Source organism: Anguilla anguilla, chromosome 3 (genome assembly GCF_013347855.1).
Source record: "Anguilla anguilla isolate fAngAng1 chromosome 3, fAngAng1.pri, whole genome shotgun sequence".
In the NCBI taxonomy this organism is placed as follows: Eukaryota; Metazoa; Chordata; class Actinopteri; order Anguilliformes; family Anguillidae; genus Anguilla; species Anguilla anguilla.
In genome coordinates, this window is record NC_049203.1 from 11,812,876 (window position 1) to 11,835,666 (window position 22,791).

Sequence of the window (22,791 nt, forward strand, 5' to 3'; positions counted from 1 at the left end):
ACGTAACTGATTGCCCCGTCTTTAGCAGCAACCGAACGCTTTGGATGTTTTTCTGGGATCTTTTGTTGCTTCCTGGATAAGTTGTTGCTGCGCCCGTGCAGAAATTTTGGCAGGCTGACCACTCCCGGGAAGATTCACAACTGTTCCAAGTGTTCTCCATTTGGAGATAATGACTCTCACTATGGAAATTTCAGAATAAATTTCGTATTGAATGCAAATTTTTTTATTTAGTGTGATTTAGTGCCAATTTTGTTTTCAGAGATACTAATTGAACAGTTCAAAAAAAATTATCTGGGAAACAATTTTTAAATCCCATCAGAGTATTAAAAGTAACTTCAAAATTAATAACGGATGTGTAAGGTCATACAGGCAAGAGCATCCCTTCTCTCTGGAAGCTTCAACCCCATATGCCTGAACAAAAACTTAATTGCATACAGCATAGGACAAAAGCAAGGGGAAAACGGTAAGTTCAAAAATATTTATTCAGTTTTAACAAAAGATTTAAACTCTGCTTCTGGAGAGACCGGTGAAATGCAAGAAATGAACAAATAAAGACAAGCTGAGATCACAAGTTCTTCACAAACCACACTTGGGATAAGCAAGAAGACAATGCTGTATGTCCTGATTTTTCTCCAGGCTCTGTCTGACCTCTGCACCATCTCATGCTCTCCTTGAGCTTTTTTTAACATTCGCCTTTTTAGCATTCGTGGTACTTCAGCCAGACCGGGAAGCTTCCTTGCATCATACTTACTTCTGAGTCACCCCACTGTCTACCCCTCCCTCCCCCGCTTCATCCTTCTGTTTGGCAAACATGCCCTTATATAATGCTTTTTCTCTCTGGTAGTCACTACTTAGTCTTTCCTCTGCCCGCTGCAAGTACCGCCTCACATTCGGATCTGAAAAAGGAAAGGAGAAAGAAAGGGGTTTAACACCACAACTGTACTGAATGGTGTGGGAGGTTTTTTGAGGGTTCCAAAAACATGTGTGAATTACCATTAGGCTGCCCTCTGCTGGCCTGACTGAGGTAGTGTCGGGCAGTCTGTGCGTCTCCCAGCTCCAGCGCGGCCACTCCTGCCCTGTACAGCGCCTTAATGTCTCCTGCTCGCCACTGAAGCACCCGCAGACTGTATTCTTGAACCCGAGCATAGTCAACACATTCCCGCTGGAGCAGACAGGCTGAGACAGAGGAAGCAGAGGGTGGTATTACGTAAGCCGCCAAATGCGCTGAAAACAAAAATAGATTCTCTGAAAAATGGCATCAGTGTTTAAGTGGGTGAGACAGACACTCTGTTAAAGTCTATGAAGCACAGATCGAGTCAGCCACCTGTCTCAAACCTACCCTCGTCTAATGCTCTGAGGTGCTCTAATTTCTGAATGCATCCATGTTTTAAGTCTAGTGACTTGCACAAAGTGACACGTATCCTTTCATACAATCAGATGACACTTAAATGCCACCCACTGCCTCTTCGGGTTGTAGTCAATATTGCAGTGATGGATTTGGGGTAATAACCCTGTAGCTGCATCATGTCTAGGTAATGGACAGTTATGTAAGGTTGCTTCACATCAGTGTCATTCCACAGGAACTGGACTAGGCTGTTGGGCCTGTTCCTCAGAAGCCCTTCATTTTTAATATACATATGCCTTACCTATGTAAAGACTAAAACTGAAGCTAGAGCTCCAAATATCCAATAGTTATTGAGAAATATATGATTGATGATCATCCAAAATGCCAGCCTTTTACTGAGGCATCATTTCAGACATAGAAACTCAGCCAGTGAGACAATTTGTGTCATTCGATGCAGAGATCAGCTACCTGCTAGGTTATTATAGCAATCCACTTGCGTACTCCTCAACAGCTCCTCTTGCTTGGGGGTCGTAGTCGGCATCTGGGGGCCAAAGCCCTGGACCGCTGCTGTGACATCAGAGTCCAGTCCACGGAGTACAAGCAGCGCGCGGTGGTACCGTCCGATGGCGGCGCGAATGCGCTTCTCGCGGTAGCATGCGTTCCCCTCGGTTTTCAGTCGCACCGCATCCTGAAGCTGAGCGTCTACCTTTGACCCAACTCCGCCCACAGCTCCGAGTTCTACCGCGGCCGAGGGGGAACAGCTTGCCATTGACTCGGTGCTTTCTTTCGCCGTCTTCTCTTTCGTGGCTGCAGGCTCCAGTAGGTTCTGTTGTCAGATATTGTATTGTATCACAGTGTATTCATTTTTGAACTGCGTGTTACATTCATTGGCATTTCCCCCTTGGTATATGCCCTCATACAGGAAAACCTACATTTTAATTTAAAAACAAAAAGTGGATATGTATTAGTACAGGAGTTATTAAGAGGTTTTTTTTCTCAAGGCCCCATGAGAACACTGGGCCTAAATAAAATAGTTCAGTAACATCTTTCAACATCTACTGCGCAGTGTCCAATACAGTAGCCATTTACCACGCTAGTGCATGGAAGCATGGGTAAATTGTGATGATATCAGACCTATATCACAGGTCTAGAGTGTAGTCTATTTGCAAACTATGTAGCCTATATAAAAGGCCAATTCCTACAGAGATTACTCGATATGGATGCAAATACTCTCAAATTAAAGCTATGAGTCCATTATCCACCATATCCCCTGTTTCATTGCAAATCCAATCGTTATGGAATACAGATTCAAAACAACCAAAATTTCGAAATAATTATCTACCCAGAGGCACTTTTCATAACCTGGTATTAGACAAGCTAATGTACATATAATTATGAAATGTCGCCACTTGCTAGGTAATCATCGCTACGTTTTTGTCAGGGTCACTTTTTGGATAAATGTCGTTAAAGCTACTTCTTTCGACCTATCTAGCATGTTGGCACCAATGAAAGTAATCTACTGTTGCTACCTAGCTACTCAGACAACTACAATGAAGAAGTAGGTTCGTTAGTTACTTGTCAACGAATGACACACTGAGAATATGTTTTCCTCCATCCCAGACATTCCCAGCACATTTGCCAAGATACATAGATAGTCTTACTGTTTTAGTATAGGATGGTTTTAGTAGAGGATGGGCATGTTACGGCTACTTCTGATTAGCTAACTTATTCAATCAATAAGACAACATTTCAGACCTAGCTACAAAGCTAACTGGAAATGTAGCCATCGATAGACAATAAAATAGACAAATGCAAATTGTAGTAAAGCATGCCGTTAAATTATCTAAAGACACGAATTAGCTATCCAGCTCGATAATCTAACAACCAAGGCAAAGTCCGTGTAGAGACAAAGCTTTTCAGCAATTTATAGCAAGGTATACACAGTTTCCTCAAATTCCTTGCTTGGCAACTGGGGCGTTATTACTGAATAAATCTATGTGAATTTTTTATGAATTCTTGCTGCCTAGCAAGCGAGCTGTGGTAGGTAAATTAGTGAGCTAGCAAGACTGCTAATTTCATTGAGACTACATTAGATCTAGCTTGCGAAAACTTTCGTATGACACAGGCTAGCAAACCATAAGTGACTTAGCTCATTGTTCTCGGCATGCAAGAGAATGAACGCAGTTTAAGTATCAAAATACCTTTTCGTCCGTCTTTCAAATATTAGCTGATAAATCGTCCACTCCTGTCAGTTCAAAAAGCCTTTCAACGCTCAGCACGCTGCTTCCGCCCGCACACTGACGTGACCCGGAAGCTGGCGGGTGGACCAGCATCACGAACATGCACGGTAGCCGGATTGTAGCCAATAGCTAGTAACATTTATAGATTAAAAAATAGGACATATGACAAAGATTGAGCCCTGGGGATTGGCATAAAGATAAAAGACACAAACAGGATCAAATCAAATTAAGTACATGTAACCTTGGCGGAACTCTGCTAACAGGAGCCACTTTTTCTGTGAGATAAATAAAAAATAAAAGACAATTAAGGTCGACATTTTAATAACTGTTCAGTCTGTATCTAACTGATTTATCAGAAACAAGTATGTGTCAATATCTTGAAAAGGCTCTTATTGGCTGAGAATTTAAGCCTCTAAGCCTATTTCCATTTCTTCCTGTCTGAGAAATGATCTGTGTATTTTGTCAGCTCGCAGTTGGCCTGGGCTAGCCTACTACACGTCCATTAGAGGAAATGTTAGTCTATGTGTATGAAATGTTTAACATGAAGTAGGCTACATAGGTTATGTATAAACGACAAAACCAAAAGCCCAAATTTATATTTCACAGACCCCTTTAAAACCTGTAGCTACACTCCAGGGCTAAAATGTTTAATGAAAATAAAGCATTAGCTGAGTCGGATGGAAATTGGCTGGTAGCCTATATGTGTTTATATGATGTGGCAAACGTGTTAAAAGTTTTTTTTTTTTTTTAACTTTTATGCAGCATGTGATCATTCTTATAATAGTTATGCAACATGCAGCAGCCCTACTGACCAACATTAGATAGCTACAGGACGTGGACGCAAGGGCGGGTCTTTATCTTCCATTGTCTGACATACTGTTTTTACAGAGACCCCGCCCTTCATAGCTGAATATGGGTTAATGAACGTCCTTACACTAACAAAGAATATTGGGAAATATTATGAAAGATTTTTATATGAAACCTAGCCTACCGGGACATCGCATATAAGATGCTGAGGGAAAAGCTACAGAAGAACAAAAATTGATTCATCGACTAATCTGGAACATTTGAGGCTAGCTTGCTACGTGCGTGTCATGTGTGGGTGCGTCACAACAAAATCTGTGGCAGTCAGTCACCATACTTTTACAGCATAGCGGATCTTGTATAACGGAGCCAGGTTTACGTGAGACACAGGCATATCTTTAAATATCCCTGTTGTCGACGTTGGGAAATGTAATATAGAATACCTCAATATATATATTAATTTATTACATCGTGAAGCCGCAACAGAGTTTGGATTGGGTTGTTTTTATAGCCAGATATTTGACTTATTCGGTGGCAGCAATGGAACTGGATCGGCGACTGTTGTTGGCTCACTGCACAGCCTACACCCTTTCAGTTCTCGCCGGTTTGATGGTGGTGGTGCCTCTCGCTCTAAACGGGTCCGACTTCAAAGGGCGATGCGCGCTATTCACTCAAGGATTCTGGAGAATGGAGAATCGAACTGGTGTAGGGGAAGACTCCGAATGGGTCTCTCGGTTGGTTGTACAAGAGTGGGGGCCTCCCGCTGCATGCCAGTTCGCAACATTTGTTGGGGTGTTCACAGTGCTGTACGGCGCGGCGCAGGGCTGGCGGAGCCTTTTTTACCTCCATCGACAGCACGACGAGTGAGTATTCACAACTGATAATAATGTACTCTGTCATAATACTTAGACTATTATATTACCAGCAATGCTGATCGAAAGTTCTCTTTTTGTTAGCACCCTGTTCTCTGCCTTCCTTACCCTACTACTGAGTCTGTGTGTGCTGTTTCTGTCCGGCGGGGCAAGCGTCACCCTCAGTCTGGGGTTGCTCTCCTGGTGTCACACCGTCACCGACCACGACAGGCGTCCATATAGGTAACAATGTGCAGAAAGTCGAGGAAAACTTGCTATATTTATTGGTTCCCAAACACATCTGCAAAATATAAAGCTGCCTTGTTTTTCTGTTACACTTTTTTTGTCTCTTCCACTCACCAGCTGTGTAGAGGCCCAGTCTGTGCCCATGTACTTGGATGTTGACACCTCTTCTTTCTACACTGAACTCACCTGTGCACAGGTATGTCTACTATTTAAGCATAGAGGTCTCTCTGTCTCTCTCTCTCTCTCTGTGAAAACTGGTCTTTGTGTTTTTATTGTGTTGTTTTTAGGGTTTTGCTATTTCTGATTGTACAGCACGTTTGTCAGCTGTTTTTGTTTTTAAAGTGCTTTATAAATAAATTTGGATTGGATTGGAAATGGGTTGGAGTGGGAAAGTCTCTTATTAGTTTTGAGTTATCTTTGTTTAATTTGTATGGCATTTTCTTCCTAGTGTACTGTTTTGTGCTAAGCTGTGCAATATCATAGCGAAGTCTTTTTTTCAGTATCCTAAAGTTGGATTATTAATGATTTAATAACTAACTGTAACTCTAACTGTAACTCAAGCTTCTCCCCCTTGTCCCCAGGCCTCCCTCTGGTGTGTCACAGTGCTGTGGCTGACCCACTCCATCCTGTCTTTCCTGCGCCTCTACCACTCCCATAGCCAGCAGATCAGAGGCCCGTGCTTGTCCAGAGAGAAGGAGCTGCTTCTGGGACATCCCCCACTGGATCGCTCCCCACCACATCCACACCCGCACCCACATCCACATCCTCATCCACACCCACCCCCATACACACAGGAGGCACCCAGTGTCTTCATCTAACAGCCTTACCTCAGAAACACATATACTTACCCAAACACCACAGCCCCAATATCAAAAAACCTCACACAGTGGGGACTGTAGCTGTTGATCGTCTGTTTACATGTGAACCACTTATTACATATATGTTGTCCACTACATACTGTTATAGTGCAATCAGAAGCTAACCTTGGTTGACTGTATGATAATTATTATAATTTACGAGCCATTGTGCTTGTAGTCAGCATTAGGTCACAGAAAAATGCAAAGTTAAATGCAGAATACCATTAACCAACCAACCTCTTTACGTCAAATATTTTATACCACATTTCACTGAATCCAACAATCTATTAGCTTGTGCCTCATGTGTGATTTCAGACAGTTTGATTAACATAGTGTACCCACAATAACATTGATATGGATATGTTTTGTATAAACATTTAAACATTGTGCTGAGTGTGCAACAACAAATCCACACACATACATTGCATCGTCATACAAGAATCTAGTCCATTACTAGATATGTTCTGGAAGGAAACAAACATGTAATCAAACTGAAAAGATGGCAAGAATAACAATGTGAAAATAGACTACATAATTTAGTGGTACAGGTATAAGCATGCTTTCACAAACTTGAATTCTCAGTCCTCAGGGACTAGTTAGTTACTCTCGCACTTGAGAAGGTTTTTAATGATGCTGTCTGTGTTGATACAGCTGCTTAAAAGAGCAACAAGTAAATGCATACCATTCTCGTAATGTGTCTGATGTGACGCCGGAAAATTGCTCAAACATTATTTAAATTGTAATATAACAAAACTTAATCTGAAATGGAAAAAGGGAACATGGAAAAATTGTATTACTTATTGTTCTGTGGGTTCATTGCATATATCTTGTGCTTTCCCTTCTTCTCGAAAGCTGAATATTTAAAAACGGGTGTAGTGTTTGAAAACCCTAAGCATATTTGGCTGTGGTGATACACGGACAGCAGAGGAAAAACCGGAGGTAATGAGAGATCTCTAAACCTAATCGTTTTAACAGTTCTTGTTAAATTATTGTTATTGTTAAGGGTGTTTTATACATGTTAGCTATTTATTAACGTTTTACGAAATTCCACGTTTACATCTTTCTAAGGAATGTAATAAATATGTCTTTATACAACGCAGACAGTGGTTATGACTATCTGTGTGGACGGCTGCACTCCATTTATAACGTGCATTTCAGATATTTCTGTAAAGGGTTCCCATAAAAGGGTTTACATAGTATGTTGAAATGGTACTAAGAATATGTGTAGAACAGTTATATTGAAGTTAATGAAAATCGTATATTTAACTTTTAAAGTCCCCCTTGTTCGTTTGAAAAATATCGGTGCAAAGGGCTGACCAGTTAAAATAAAGCATAAGTGGAAGGGCGGAGTTTTTCAATTTACACCAATAGTAGTTAGGGTTTTGAATGTTTTGGGCGGGGTGATTAAAGTCTAAACCAATCAGGAAATAGAAAAATACTCTTAGTTTACCGTGTGCCATTCGGCTACGTGTATTATTTACGAAGTGTAACGGACTACTGTACTTGTAACATTTTAAACCGGGGGAACGGGATAAATCTGAAGAGAGAAAGGGCACGTATTCCGGTGAAAATGAATCTGGCCGAGGTAAAAAAGTTGAAAGTGGCAGAATTGCGGGCCAAGCTCCAGCAACGAGGCCTGGACGCGAAAGGACTGAAGGCCGACCTTGTAGAGCGCCTAATGAGTGCCATTGAGGCCGAATCCCAGGCTGCGTTGTCAATCGAAGTCGGGGATAAAGATGGCCTTCCTGGGGGAGACGAGGTACAGCAACAGGATGACCACGTTTTGGGACTTTCCACGCCGGCGGGGGAAATTGTGGCACGAACGAGTAGTCAGTCACCAGCCGGACCTGGAGAACCTACCCATAAGGAGGACGCCGAAGTTGACAGAAAAGAGTTGACACGGGTAGGCGAGACAGCCATTGCCGGTTCAAGTCAAACAGAAAAGTCGACCTCTCCTAGGGCACCAGCAGCAGCAGAATTAGCAACCAACCATCCGACATTGCCACTGTTAACACAGGAGGAAACGAATGCTGCCCCAGTCTTGGTAGAAACACCAGCTTGCCCATCCAAGCCCGTTCCTAGAGAATCATCAGCGGAAGCAAAACCTGTATCGTTAGGAGATGCGCCCTCGCTTTCCCTTGTAAAGGGAACCTTGGTGGAAGCTAAGTTGGGGCAAGAAAACCCGCAAACGCAACAGAAGAACACCGAACAGTTTCCGCTACATTTAGCTGAAGGTCCTAACGAGCAGGCCCCAGGACCAGACACTGAAGTTCCCGTTGCACCCACCAAGAGTACCCTTCCGCAGTCCGAAACCAAAGAACAGACTTTGACCACTGCTACTGGTAATCAAGGGCCCACAGAAGAAGCCAAACCAACTACAAGCGCCTCAATTATTGTACCCCAAGGCAAAGTGGAGATGAAAAATGACGACTTGAACGGAAGCACGCGGATGCAAAATCAAGCCGGGTCAGTAAGTGATGACAACGTAGCAGAGCCAGACTGGTCGATTGGGGCTGAAAGAGGCAGCGACGATGAGACTGCATCTGAACCAGAGAAGGAAGGTCAGTACTTGGGTTGATCTTGCTTTCGTTTTGATCCTGTTTAGGTTTCGTGTGTTTGTGCCGTATTTGAATATATTCCCTAAGTGTGCTGAAGACGGGATGGAGTAGAATAGAAAATATAATGTTTGTGCTTTGTGTTATATTGATAGAATTACATGGACTTCATACACTGTGCATGTGAAATGGAAGTTGCGATGGACATGCCTCAGTGTATGAAAGTCCATGTGCTTCAACATGACACCAAGCACAAATTGGATAGTTTCTGTTCCGCGCTGTCCTGTCTTCAACACACTTGGCGAATTTCGCTTTCGTTTTAATCCAGTTCAGTTTTTGTATGTGATGTCGTATGTAGTTATGTCGTATTAGAAAATATGCCTTAAGTGTGCTGAAGATAGAGATGAACAGAAAGTATCTTATTTGTGCTTTGAGTCATATTGGTATATATTGGCATATTTCATACACTGAGGCATGTCCATCGCATCTGTCTGTTCACTTTCTTTTGTGAGTCGTGTGCGAATTGATCCACGATTAGATCCAACATAGCTACTTTGTGAAATGCATAGCTACTAGCGATGTCGTTATCTTTTGGTGAATGGTCAAAACTTTAAATAACTGGAATGTTACATGAGCTCTTGAATCTCATGCTCTCTGGTGCTCACTTGATGTCTGTTCCTCACCTAAGTGTCCAAGGGAACTGAAGCAGAGGGAAAGAATGAGGGAGAACTCAGGGGTGTGAAGAGGCCGCGTGTAGAAAGAGCCAGGGGCTACTATGAATTCAAGGAGGAGATCAACTACAACCGGTACAAAGCATGCTACTCGGAACACCCACTCACTGGAACTGGCTGTCTAAGAGTGTTTGCATCAGTTCCTCTCACTTCAGTTCATCTTATTTTATTTATTTAACCTTTATTTAACCAGGTAAAAGTGATTGAGAACAAATTCTCATTTACAACACTGACCTCCCTTAGTCTTTCCCTGTTCTCTTTGGCATTAACTTAAAACTCACATACTCTGTGACGTACTGTTGTTGGGAGATCTTTTAACTCATGAGAAACTCCAGCAGACTGCCATGGGTCAGTGTGGTACATTGCAGAGCATCATCCGAGTAAAACATCCAGACCCTGTGCCCTCTTGAATGAGATGAGTGTCTCTTTTATACTGCGAACATTATCTGAGCCTTTACTTCTGTCTGCCATGACTCAGACCATAACACTCCTGTCCCTACAGGGCAAAATCCCCAGAGCCCGAACCTGAGGCTGAGGACGAGGAGGAGGTGGATTCGGAGTTGGTGCAGCTGGATTCATGTGAGTTTCTTCAGTTTTGGCTCATAAGTGAATGCATGCTACAATGGGACAATGGGAACCTCTGCACATGGTTCAGTGTTTTGAGTATCAAAAACTTCATGGTGAGTACAGATGGGTCAACAAATCCCAGTGTACTCTGACTACTGATTATGCTGACTTAGTTGTCCAACAGTGATGTATCTAAATAAACACCAGGCAGAAATCCAAAAGCAGCATTTTATCCCAATTAAATGTAAGATTAGAATTCAAATCCAGATCAGAATGATATTGATCTCATTTAACTGTTTTGAAAAAACACTTTCACAACGATCTAAATTAGGTGATAAAAATCAGTCTCATATCGCTCTTTACTGACAAAAACTTTAAGTGTGAAGAATTGGGCTTCTGCCAACTAACTTCACACATTTGTTGATTTTCCGACCTATAAGAAGTCTTCCTGGAGTGACATAAGGCACTAAAATGATCATCGGCAGGATCAGGTTATCACTGCAGGTGCTCTTGGAAGCACAAGCATGTGTGCACAAAAAATGTTTTTTTATCCTCTTAGCGCATTGCCCCTAGTGGTGGGCACGCCCGCGTGCCTAGATTACTAAAGTCAAACATTCGGTGCTACTGCAACCAACGTGTGAGATGAAAACAGAAACGCGTTGTTTCAGTTTCATTAGTAGACGATACATGACAACTATGCCGAAAACGGAGTTTCGCAGCCCCACCATTGTCGCTCCGGTCGTTCATTTAACACGCACCCCCTCCCTGCAGTCTCATCTAAAAAACACCCCCCACCCTTGACATAATGGACAATATTGTCTATCCTGGCATTAATAAAAATATTCTTTCACCACTAAAAAATCGTATTCCGTCATAGCAACAAGATAAACCCGACAATAGCCCTAAGATATGCCTATACAGCAGTGAAAACGCTGCTCACTGAATAACGAAATAAACGAGAAAAAGTTTTTAAAAATGATACCATGTCATTCTACAGTCAATATCTGGGACTAAATATTGAATAAATATAAAACCTTACTGTTGGTTTTACGTGTAGAGATGTCCCTTTTGAGACTGCGTGGTCATATATTGTCTTGGACAATCCGTTTGGGAAATATAGGCGCATCTGTGACGCCTGGGTATCTTCCAAAATAGCTGTGCGTAACACCACACCTGCTGTTTACGGCGTCGTCGCCCTTTTTAGTACAGTCTGACTAGATTTACAATTCATTTATTCGGTAGGCGAGAGTATAAGCTTTCTAACGATGTATAACATGTCTAATTCTGCTTTCGGAATAGCGTTTTATAGGTCAGCGTAACAGAAAATATTCTTAGCATAGCATTCACTTACGCAATCACACTCTGTTAGCAGACAAATACGATGCACCTAACGAAACATGTTCAAGGATATTTCGTAATTTCTTGGAAAATACTATTATTATTGAGGACTTCTGAACATAGCTAAGCCATATGTTTGCTGATAGACCTAGCTGACATCGTTTTCTGGAGCAAAACAGAAGCGAATAGAACAATATAATTGATACTGTCTCTCTGTCTCTATCTACTGAACATAGAGGAGATTTCACCATTGCTATGTAAGTATTATCGTTCAAAATATTTGGGTTATATACGTTCTTTTTGAAATTGAGTATTTTTAAATAGGTTAGTGGTGTTATATAATGTAAATATTTCACACTGTAATGTAAGCGTTAGACGGAAGTGTAATAGTTTTTGTGAAGCATGCAACAGTGATGACGTCAGAGCTGGAACATTGCCAAAACGTGGTGGACGGGTGAAAATTGTTTTCATGTTGTCTCATCCCCATACAATAAAACATACGAGAGTACAGAGTATAGAAATACACACGAGTTAATTATTACACATTTAGGTACTGTACCGCATTGTGTGACAATGTTTTTGCATTATTTTTTTAATCTGATAGCAATGTTTCATCTTAAACCCTCATAAGGGGCTCATTTATATGCTTTATAATGGACAAAAAACATTTTATTCAATTTTGGAGAGATTTTGGATATGTTTCTGGACACCTAGCTATTTTAGACCACTGTACTGACTGAAAGCTTGTAATTCCCATTTGAAAATTATGCAACAGTGATTTTCTTGAGTCAAAACAGTTGATTTGTAGTGAAATACATGGATATGTTATGATTTACAGCAATGCATAATTTAGACATTTTGGATAGATTTGGAGATGCTGGGTACACTGCTTAGTTTTTGCTTCATACATCTATAGTAGTTCTACATATCCACCCTTAGATTTTATGAACTTGTGGTCAAGAAGTTTTTGACCTAGCACATGTATAGTTTAACCTCCTGCATATATTCAATCTCACAGTATTTCATTGCGAACTTAAAAAGTGCAAATTTATTTTGGATTTTTTGTCAAAACAATTGCATTTGTGGCACTTTATTTCTTCCAAAATTATGAATATAAACTAATCTGTGTTAGTATTGTAAATTGTACAAATGTCTTGCTTCATTTAAGCCATTTTTCAAGTCTCTGTGGTGTTCACGTCTGGAGTTATAAAGCTTTAAATAGGGTACCCCCTAAATGGGCAAGGATTGGCAAAATTTGGCTTGTTCCTTAAGAGGTTATTTATTTAGTCTATTTTGAATACCTTCTTAGTACCTACAAAGCATTTCTTGCGAGTTGTCAGAACCCTGAATCATGACCATATTCTTCCATATTATTTTGACCGTTGCAATTCCTGTTCTTTCCCTGCAGATAACTGTGACTTGCACTTTGAGGTTGGGAAGGATGGGTGCAGTGGCCAGCCTCTGTTTTCGGAGAAGTTCCCCCTCTTGTGGTCGGGATGCCGCCTAACCCATGGATTCAATCAGGGCAGCGTGGGCTTTGAGGCTAAGGTGGGGGCTCTCAGGAAAAGATTTAGCAACTTAAATCTTATCTTAAAACATAGAGTTGTGTAACTCCCTGTACTGATAATGTAATTTCTCTGTGCTGCTAATGTCTATGGTCCTGTGTATCGGGCAGCTCTTGTATAAGTGCTAATGAAGGGTTGAGAAGGGCAGCCAAACACCCTGCCTGTATTTTGGTAAACCTGTTGCTCGGTATGATCTCATTCAGTGTGAGATCATGACTTTCTTGGCCAAACCATTGAAACCACACGGGCTTAAGTCTAGACGTTACTTTTCTGAAAGTTAAGACTGTTAAGTGTACACTCCTGTGTGCAGATTTAGCCTCGGTGGTTTTTCTGTGGTTTTCTCTCATAACAAATCAAAGAACAAAGAAGTCTCTGCACACCAGAAGATGCCTCAGATACGCTCGAAGCATTATGTTTTAATAGAAGATGATTAAAGACTATTAAAATTTAATGCTTCAAGTGTGGAGCCTTCTTTATTCTTGGATTCATTACTTTTCTGGCATTTATGCACCTGGTTTAAGTCTGACCACAGTACTTTTAGATTTTTTTTTCTCCCTCTTGTAACAAATGTAATGCTGCTTATGCTACGCTTTGTCCTCATGTTCATTTTCATCTGTGCTGTAGATTGTGAAGAAGCTTCCAGTGGCTGACTTAAACGCGGAAGATCCCGGCGCACATGTTTTAAGAGTGGGCTGGTCTCTCGACAATTCCAGCTTCCAGCTCGGTGAGAGCAAAAAGCCGTTTCTCCCAAACTCATCAGGGAAAAAAACCACTGTGTACAGTCATTTTCATCATTTTTATTTTTTGGTGTATGTTGTTTATTTAATGTCCCCTAATTCCCCTTCTCTCTCTCTCTCAGGGGAGGTGGAGTTGTCGTATGGTTATGATGGGCGGGGCAAAAAGGTTACTGGTGGAAAGGAAGAGGAATTTGGGGAGCCCTTCTCTGAGGGTGATGTCATTGGCTGTTATGCTGTAAGTTGGTGGTGATAACATCCAGTGGATCTTAGGCAGTTAATTTGTCAAGAATTTGCTTTCATCTTCCTCTTCTTGCCTCTTTGCTGACGTATAATTCCATTGCTTCTGTATTTCCTATTTTGCCTGTTAGTGGCCTCATCCACACTGTCCTTTCCATTTCTGTTTTCTTTAGCTCCTTCCTTACTGTTAGAACTTTGCTATCACCATATGATAAAACAGTGATTGCAAAGACCCCGCTGCACATTGCTAAATAAGTACTGTGTTGACTGCTGTGATGCAGGAGCCTCAGGATGTTGTGTATTTGGAGAAATACAGACCGGCATGACAATCCTCAGTCGCTTCCCTCATAAGCTGCCATGTAAAGTAATGTGATGTCAATTGATTTAGTTTTTATTATGATATGCTGAAAGATCATGCAGTTACAAACCAGGTCCTTGGAAACGTGTGGAGATTGACGGTCCCTGAAAGGTCTCTGTAATCCTTCTTCCTTCCCACAGTCCTTCTGTGACAGCCAGGTGGCACTCTCCTTCCATAAGAACGGCTCCCCGGTTGGCACGGCGTTCACTGTGAGCCGCGCCCTCCTGGCCAGCCACGCCCTGCACCCGCACGTGCTCTGCAGGAACGTCTGTGTGGCCCTCAACCTGGACCCTGCTGGGTCGCCATGGTTTCCTCCGCCCCCTGAACACACCCCTTTCCCGGCCCTGCCCCCGGAACTTCGAGTTCGGGCCCCGCTGCCTCCGGTCTCCAAGCAGCAGTGCGAAGTGAGAAAGCAAACCAGTTATTCCTTTCACTGTCTGACATTCTATTGATGCTACAGGGCGGAGGAGCTGGGAATTCCCTAAAATGCCCAAAAATGTTGTTCTGTTATGATGATAAATGACGATCCCAAGAAGCAGGTTGGCTTTCTGTGATTTTGGTGTTCTTTGGTGTTCTCTTTCCTAGTATTGTTAAGTGTTTGCTGATCTTCAGACCCTTCTTTACTAGTGGTGCTTCATGACAGTATGTTTAGTGCATTGTTGTTTTTTGCAGGGATTCTTTGTTTTGTTTGTTACAATATTTTTTTGTTTATGTTGATTTTACATCAAACCTTATTGCATGTACTAATGTACAACTGACTGTAGATTATCTAAATGAGCTAAATAAGCAAAGGTAAATGTAACTACATAAATCATGTGACTCATTTTTTTTTCAATGTGCTGTGTTGGTATTGCACGGTTTTACAGAATTAAAAGGTTGATCGATTGTCTAACCCTTTCTCCGCCCTCCCACGTCTCTCCCTCCCCCTCTCTCTCTTTGCATGGTTCCTGTGGGCAGGTGCTGATGATGGTGGGCATGCCCGGAGCAGGGAAGTCTCACTGGGCCCAGACTCACATGGCCCAGAACCCAGAGAAGCGCTACAACATCCTGAGCACACACACCATGCTCAGCTGCATGAAGGTGGGCGCTCGTACCGCTCCATCTGCCTCGCTCTCGCCCTAGCGCTCCTCTGCACAGCAGGGCCAGATACACGCTTTGGACGCTCAGGAGGTCCACAGCTTTTCCTTTAGTTTTGTATCATAGACACCGTTCTCTGGTAGCCAGAGGGGATGAATTCTACAGTAGCTCAAGCCTATAGACTTAGAAACGAGGGTATAGTGGCAGGCCTATGGGTCAGGCCTTGGCCTGTGCAGGTTCTGTGTATATGTGTGCATGCGTGCTAACCCTGTACTGTTGTGATGCACAGAATGTTCCGGAGTCTGAGCAGAAGGAGCAGGTGATTCAGCAGGCCACTCAGTGTGTTAGTGGGCTGATCAAAGTGGCAGCACGCAGACGGCGAAATTACATCCTAGACCAGGTAAGAGAGGGAGAGGGATAGAGTGTGAATGGGGGAGCAATGATGCTGTTGATCAGTGTCATGTTTGTGACACAGAACTGTTGTTCTAGAAAAGTGCAGAACCAACATTTGATTTAATGTGAATTTTTGATTTGACGCATTATTTTAAAATTTCATTCTCTCTCTCTCTCCCTCCCTCCCCCCCCCCCCCCCCCTCGTCTCACCCCCTGACCCCAGACGAATGTGTACGCCTCTGCGCAGCGGCGGAAGCTGCTGCACTTCAGGGGTTTCCAGCGGAGGGCGGTGGTCATCTGTCCCACGGACGAGGAGTGGAAGCGACGCCTGGCGGCTCACCAGCAGCAGGAGGGCGAGGAGGTGCCCGACACGTCCCTCCTCAAAGTGAAGGGTGAGAGGGGAGGATGGGGGGGTGGGCAGGGAGGTGCTCGACATGTGCCTCCTCAAAGTGAAGGTTGAGGGGGGAGGATGGGGGGGGGGGGGGGTGGGCAGGGAGGTGCCCGACACGTCCCTCCTCAAAGTGAAGGTTGAGGGGGGAGGATGGGGGGGTGGGCAGGGAGGTGCTCAACACATGCCTCCTCAAAGTGAAGGGTGAGAGGGGAGGAAAAAGCTGATTAAAGATGTGGAGTAATGACAAGCGAGGAGGTCAATCAGGGTTTCTGAGATGGAGAGCGGAGTTTAGGAAATAAGCCAAAGCAGCTTTGCGGAGGAGTAGGAATTAGGCCGTTGCTGCTGGCCTGCGTTAACGTCTGTCTGTCTGTCTGTCTGTCTGTCTGTTCCTCCCACCCTGCTGCCCGCAGTGAGCTTCACTCTGCCGCAGCAGGGCGACTACCTGGAGGAGGTCCTGTTCCCGGAGATGTCCCGAGAGGAGACTGAGAAACTGCTGAGCGGGTACAAGGAGGAGGCCCGCCGCCTGCTCCCCAGCCAGCCCAAACGCAAGAGGCACCGCAGCAACCGCAAGAACAGGCCGCCCCCAAACGCTCCCAGCCACCCGAGGCGCAACCACCAGGACTGGGGATACGGTGAGAGGGAGGGGGCCAATGGGGGAGAAGCGCAAGGAGGGGGTGTAGTTATTGCCGTGGTGATTCCAGAACAATATGGTATCATGATATTCTCCAACTTTTACGATTAGTGTAAGAAATGTGTTTCCTTAACTAAGTTATTAAAAGTTGAATGCTTTGGCTCCAATTGGGCTATATTGTATTTTTTTTGTTTGAATCACAGAATTTGGGTTTGTCGAACATTTGCCCTGTTTGTGTATGTTTGTGTGCAGGAGGGCCCAGAGGAGGGTACAGCCAGCGACCGTATGGCCACCAGCCATATTGGGGACAGCCACGCAGAGAGGTAAGACAGCTGTGGTTAAGACTAATTTACAAAAGTATTCAAATATGGCCATTGGGCAATTTTACAGCTGTGTGAACTGAAATCACAAGCCTACTGAGGTCAAAATATGGAGTGAGTTTGCTGTGAGGATCAAAGTTTTCAGTCTGCCGTTACTGAGTGGGTGTGTTAGTTTGCTGTACATGTGTTCTGTTATAACGTACTTTTGTCTTATGGTCTTACTGAATGAGCTGTGGAAAGAATACCCCTTTATATGGACAGGACCATATAGTGATCCAATCTAAACAATCTATGTATATGTAAAGTAATGCTTTTAGTATGCAGTAATTGCATTTTGTATATAGTGTGTTGTACTATTACTGTACTTGGATCTAAGGTCTTTAATTGACATTCTGCCTATACTGTACTGCAATGATAAGCAAAGTTGAACCTCTTTCATAAGAGAAAGTTGCTCTCTTTTAATCAGCATGGTCCCCAATGCTCCTAAATGGGCTTGTGTCACTCATCTCCTCAAAAAAATCCCTCTCTGGACACAGCATGTGTGCACAGTTACTGACCTATCTCGCTCCTCATTATAGTCTAAAACTCAAGCATGCAGTCTGCAATCAATTGTCAGTCTGTTTCTGCATAATAACTTATTTGACTTCAGCTAGTCAGGTTTCATGGCCACTCCACAGACACTGCTGCTCTTGCTGTTTTTTAAAATTATATTCAGCTCCTTCCTCATTCTTCTTGACTTGTCTGTTGTATTCAAAACTGTCAACTACTGGATATTTCTCTCATCGCTTGCAGAAATTGGCTTCTTTTTATTTATCTCTAGCTTGGGGGGTTTGTGTACCATGTGAAATGTACTTAAGTCCCTTTGGCTAAAACCATCAGCTAAATGGCTAGATTATGACTGTTGCTTTGTTCTGGGACAGGACTACCGACCATACTACAATCAGTACCGCATGGAATATGACCCCTTCTACGGCCGTAACTATGACCCGCGGCGGTACAGGGACTACTTCCAGCAATACACTGGAGGGGTGAGGAAACAGCCACACGCACTGGTATAGTGTGTGTGTGTATGTGTGTGTCTGTGTGTCTGTGTCCTCACCAGGTGGCAAAAACCTGTGTGTGTGTGTCTGTGTCTGTTGACCTATAACTCAACAAAAGCTAATGTAGCTAGGTATGGACTGTGTCACATTCATCTTGTACTCTGAAACTACATTTCACGTTATACGTTACTTATTCTGTTCTCCCTCTCTCTTCTCAGTGGAATCGCTCTTTCCAAGACCAGGGTCACTATGGCGACAGGAACTATGGTTACGGCAGCTACCGTGGGTATCGATAAACCAAAAAATAATTCTCTCTTAACCGTGCAGCTAAAATTATTTCAGTCTTTGCCTGCCTCCTTTTTTAATATGTCAGAATGAAAAAGCAAACAGTCTATTTCTATCCTCACATTTGGGGATTAGAATATTTTATCCTTTCTTTTATTATTTTTCATTCTGCAGATTGTTTTTTTTTTTTGTTTTGTTTTGTTTTTCCTCAATAGGAAATAACTAGCACTGACTTGAAAATGGAGTGCTATTTTTTAATAATGTTAATGTGGGGGCTGATTACCATTTGGTAATGTAAAAAAAAAAGTTTTTATTTTTTGCAAAATTAAGGAATGAGTAAGAAATGTTTACTTTTCTAAAGGTTCAATTGCCACAATTTGGAAATTTTCCTTAGTAAACCTGCAACAATCAAGAGAATTACAAGTTAGAAATTAGACAAATTACATTTATGTGGTCTTAATTTTTGCAAACAAAAACACCAAATTTTACTGGAAATTTTATACAGTGTAAATATATTTTCTACATGATAAATCACAGTAAATCTCCTACATCATACAGTGCTTCCTTTTTATATTTGCTTTTACATTCTGTGGTTCTGGCTCCAATTTAATGTATTTTTACTTGTACTGTTTATAACCTGGTTTCCTGATTGTGGATCTCAACAGAATTGTCATAACAAGTGAACACTGTACACGTGCTTGTACACACACACACACACACACACGCACATGCACACACACACAAACAAACAAACACACACACCTTTACATAGTCATATTTTTTTTCTTTAAGGTCTTAAATTTCAGTCATTTTATATTAGTTGACTTTCAGGCCAGTTAAAATAAACTAGTTCACACAATTTGTATAGAATTTATTCAGGGAACTGAGGATTGGGCCTTGGTGTACTGGTGGCCTGTAATGATTAGAATCGTGTTCTGTGTTTAGTAAACTTAAAATATTACTTTTGTTCAAAGCAAATCCTTTTTCTTGCAATATTTAATCATTCAGAATTGGTTGTGTGGCCTTGCTGTGTTGCACTGATCATCAGTGGTTTCTTCAGATGTCGCATGTGTGGTTCTGCCTTATTGCCTCAAGCTTTGGTTTGGCCCGAGTCCTATAGATTCATGGTTCTATAGATCTTCAGTGCATTAGAGTGTGTGCGTGTGTGTGTATGTGTGCGAACTGTCAATTCTCACTTTTTGCCATTTCTCTTTTGCCTTTGTCATCCAATTGTGAGAACCCATAAATCGAATTACTAAATGGCGTCATTTCAATATTGAGGCTACTGTTCATTTTCTCCTGGATAAATCATTGTTCATATTATTTTGCCATTGCAATACAAGTTAGAGGGCCTATCTCAGCTTGTGTTATGACCCATCTGTCTTGACTTGCCTGTGATTTTGACTATTTTTAGAAGTAGTTTATATCCATCCATCCTGGATGTTTGCTCAAGCCTTTTCTGTTGACCATATTAGAATGGACTGAAGGACTGCAGAAGCCAAACAATCAGTGATAACTGCGTTTATAGCACAAGGCTAGTGTTTAAATGCAAACATGTTATCTAGAAAATATAGAGTACTATGCTTTTTATCTATCAAACACTATCTTCTGGCAAAAATAAAAAGTGTTTCAATCCTTGCACAATCTTCTGAAATGACTGTGCTCGACAAGGCATTTGGGTGAGGTTAAAGGAGTTTACTCCAGATTTAGCTGGAATTAAACGTAAAATTGAATGTTGAAGTTTTGTCGAGGTATTTTTTTAATACAGTTGTGCTATTTTTTAACTGCTTGTTGTATTAATACAATTTATTGAAGCTGGGGAGCAGCTTCACTTGCACTATGTGACATGTTTGTTTAATCAGAGCTTGTTTAATCGTTTGAATTGTTTCCCGAAATACCATTGTTGACCATTTTGTATGTACAAAGTTGCATATATTGTTATTTTAAAATTGCACTTTTTTTTTTTTGAAAAAGTTTTGACATGAATGCACAAAAGGATGTTTTTCCAAATGATACTGTGGAGTCCTAGAATTCAGTTGAACCTTAAAGGTTAAAAAAATGTTCTGCATGTATTGCTTGTCAAAGGGGTTTGTTTTCATCCTCATACTTGGGGGGAGAAAAATGCTATTGTTCTTCAGGACACCCAGCCTTACTTGAAATACATACGTTTTTTTCCAGCTGTGTGAATTTTAAAAAAATCTTCCAAGTGAGGTCTTGGGAAAACAGTCCCTCTACAAAAACATACATCCTAGTTTTAAAAAAGAAGAATTTAGAATTTAGTAAGAATCCGGACTAAAATATTAGTTACCAACATTGTGTATTGATAAATAATTATTCAATTTCTATGCAGTCACATATGGGCAAAGGCCTCAAAATTCTTTTTGTACTGTTATTTATCCATCCAAATAATACTTTTTTATTTTAAAAGAAGAATTAAAGAAGCCATTATAACCTTTTGGAAAAAAGTAATCTATTGTTTTGCTTTGCTTCTGATTGTTCATTCTGACTATTAACATTGCCTTGGAGGATTTTTATACAAGAGTAGCATTAGTATAGGTGATGTTTTGCACACTGCAGTGAATGATTATATTCAGAAAATATTTGAAATCTCATATATATTCAGATGGTCTACATTTTATTTTGGAATGGAAAAAAAATATGAATTTAAGGTTGTCATTGCAAAGAATATTGATTTTGTTTTATTTTTTTAAGCATGGAGGATAATTTGAGGCCAATAAAGCGATGCATTTTACTGATGAATGTTTTTTCTCATTTTATTCCTGTCCTGCTGTTTTCCCATTATCTAATTTGGGCATTTTTATTGTTTCACTTGATGTACTTTTGCATATTCATGAACTATTAATTTCAATATTAATATTCATATATTAAGATCATTTTATCTCTAGGTATGCTCAGGAGGTTCCTTTGATCAACTACAATATGACTACACTTTGTGGACACTACTGTGTTTACATTTTGCACTTGTGCGCAGAGAGATTATGTTCAGGTTTATTTATATAGCATACACACAGAGAAATCCGATGCGACTTTACACAAACTGCACACTTGCATACATGGGCATAAAATATACACAGGAAAGCAAAAACGCTTGCATATACACATGCATATATATAATAAAGAGAAAAAGGAAAAGTAAAAAAAAAATGCACCAAATATGCATAGAAAAGCAAGCACACTAGTGAAAGGCCATGGCAAAAAGGAAAGGTTTGAGCCCACTCTTAAAAACAGCAGGAGCTGGAGCCCATTTTAAGTAATCCGGAAGGCAGTTTCAGCATCTGGGAGCATAAAAGCACAAAGCAGCTTCACAGGATCTAGATTTTACCCAACTACTAAAAGACCAGTGTCAGATGACCTCAGAGACCTGGTCAGCCCATAACCGGCAAGCTGGTTCAAGATATACTGTGGGGCCAGGCTATTCACAGCAATTTACAAAATAGGAGTAAAATCTAAAAAAGTTTGAGGATACACGTATGAATAGATATCAAAATATATATTTTGACATAATACAAGTGCTTTCGATCAGGCAGTAGCCATAGTTCTGTGAGCATATTCTGCGTTCAAGACGACTCGGAACTTGGGATATTTCAAGTGGGGAATCTCCGACTTTCGACCGCAGTGCGTCCACGCTGTTTACTCGGAGAAAAACATAAACACGGAGACGGCAGGAAACTGCTTTATTTATTTTTGAGAATATATAAATTATTTGCAGTAGCATACGCTTCTTGCCGAATTGTTTGAAAATCAAATGGGGTGCATTAGGTGAGTGCAACTTTTTATTATAACTATATATTGAAATAGATGTAAATATTTAGCATTCTTTTATCGTTATCTGGTTAAGCTGGCTAGAGAAAAAAAGTGGCTGGTGCATAACTTTGAAATTTCGCATATTGCTATAGGCCTAATGAATGCGAACATAAATTATTCTAACACATGAAATTATTACACAACCAAATGTTCATGAAAATGTACATTGGGGCCTAAAGTCTTCGTTCCACGAACTACAAATAGTGCCATTTTGTTGACGTCACCACCGCTGAGGTCGGATAAATCGGAGATCTGAAATGATACTCGAATTTCAGACCTGTAATTCTGAGTTCGATGGCCGTTCAATTTGTTTTTTCTCTCGATCGTATCAATAGCTCCAGACTATAAAATATCAATTTATACCAATGTTGCTTTTCATATGAAGTCACTTCCGTGTT

The 22,791-nt window shown here is 41.4% G+C and overlaps 3 protein-coding genes across 4 annotated transcripts; 2 read left to right on the top strand and 1 right to left on the bottom strand.

Moving 5' to 3' along the window:
* Positions 1-464: 464 nt before the first annotated feature.
* ttc9c (tetratricopeptide repeat domain 9C) lies at positions 465-3,665 on the bottom strand. 2 transcript variants are annotated; one of them, XM_035407571.1, is made up of 4 exons: positions 3,547-3,665; positions 1,814-2,273; positions 994-1,176; positions 465-896 (listed from the first exon to the last, which is right to left on the bottom strand). In XM_035407571.1, exons 2-4 carry the CDS (start codon positions 2,112-2,114, stop codon positions 748-750), a joined length of 633 nt encoding a protein of 210 aa, XP_035263462.1. In that variant the 5' UTR covers positions 2,115-2,273; positions 3,547-3,665; the 3' UTR covers positions 465-747. The 2 variants fall into 2 exon arrangements, with proteins under 2 accessions (XP_035263462.1, XP_035263464.1); XM_035407573.1 differs by having other exon boundaries at positions 1,814-2,171; positions 3,547-3,647.
* Positions 3,666-4,406: 741 nt separating this feature from the next.
* Positions 4,407-7,442, top strand: zgc:153018 (uncharacterized protein LOC767701 homolog). The gene is made up of 4 exons (XM_035407570.1): positions 4,407-5,252; positions 5,346-5,483; positions 5,604-5,682; positions 6,068-7,442. Exons 1-4 carry the CDS (start codon positions 4,930-4,932, stop codon positions 6,302-6,304), a joined length of 777 nt encoding a protein of 258 aa, XP_035263461.1. The 5' UTR covers positions 4,407-4,929; the 3' UTR covers positions 6,305-7,442.
* Positions 7,443-7,560: 118 nt separating this feature from the next.
* On the top strand, positions 7,561-21,324 carry si:ch211-107m4.1 (heterogeneous nuclear ribonucleoprotein U-like protein 2). Its single transcript, XM_035407569.1, has 14 exons — positions 7,561-8,904; positions 9,587-9,704; positions 10,132-10,208; positions 12,943-13,082; positions 13,724-13,823; positions 13,959-14,071; positions 14,572-14,835; positions 15,389-15,511; positions 15,798-15,908; positions 16,125-16,293; positions 16,703-16,924; positions 17,176-17,246; positions 18,164-18,271; positions 18,502-21,324. Exons 1-14 carry the CDS (start codon positions 7,914-7,916, stop codon positions 18,577-18,579), a joined length of 2,685 nt encoding a protein of 894 aa, XP_035263460.1. The 5' UTR covers positions 7,561-7,913; the 3' UTR covers positions 18,580-21,324.
* The last annotated feature ends 1,467 nt before the right edge of the window (positions 21,325-22,791 follow it).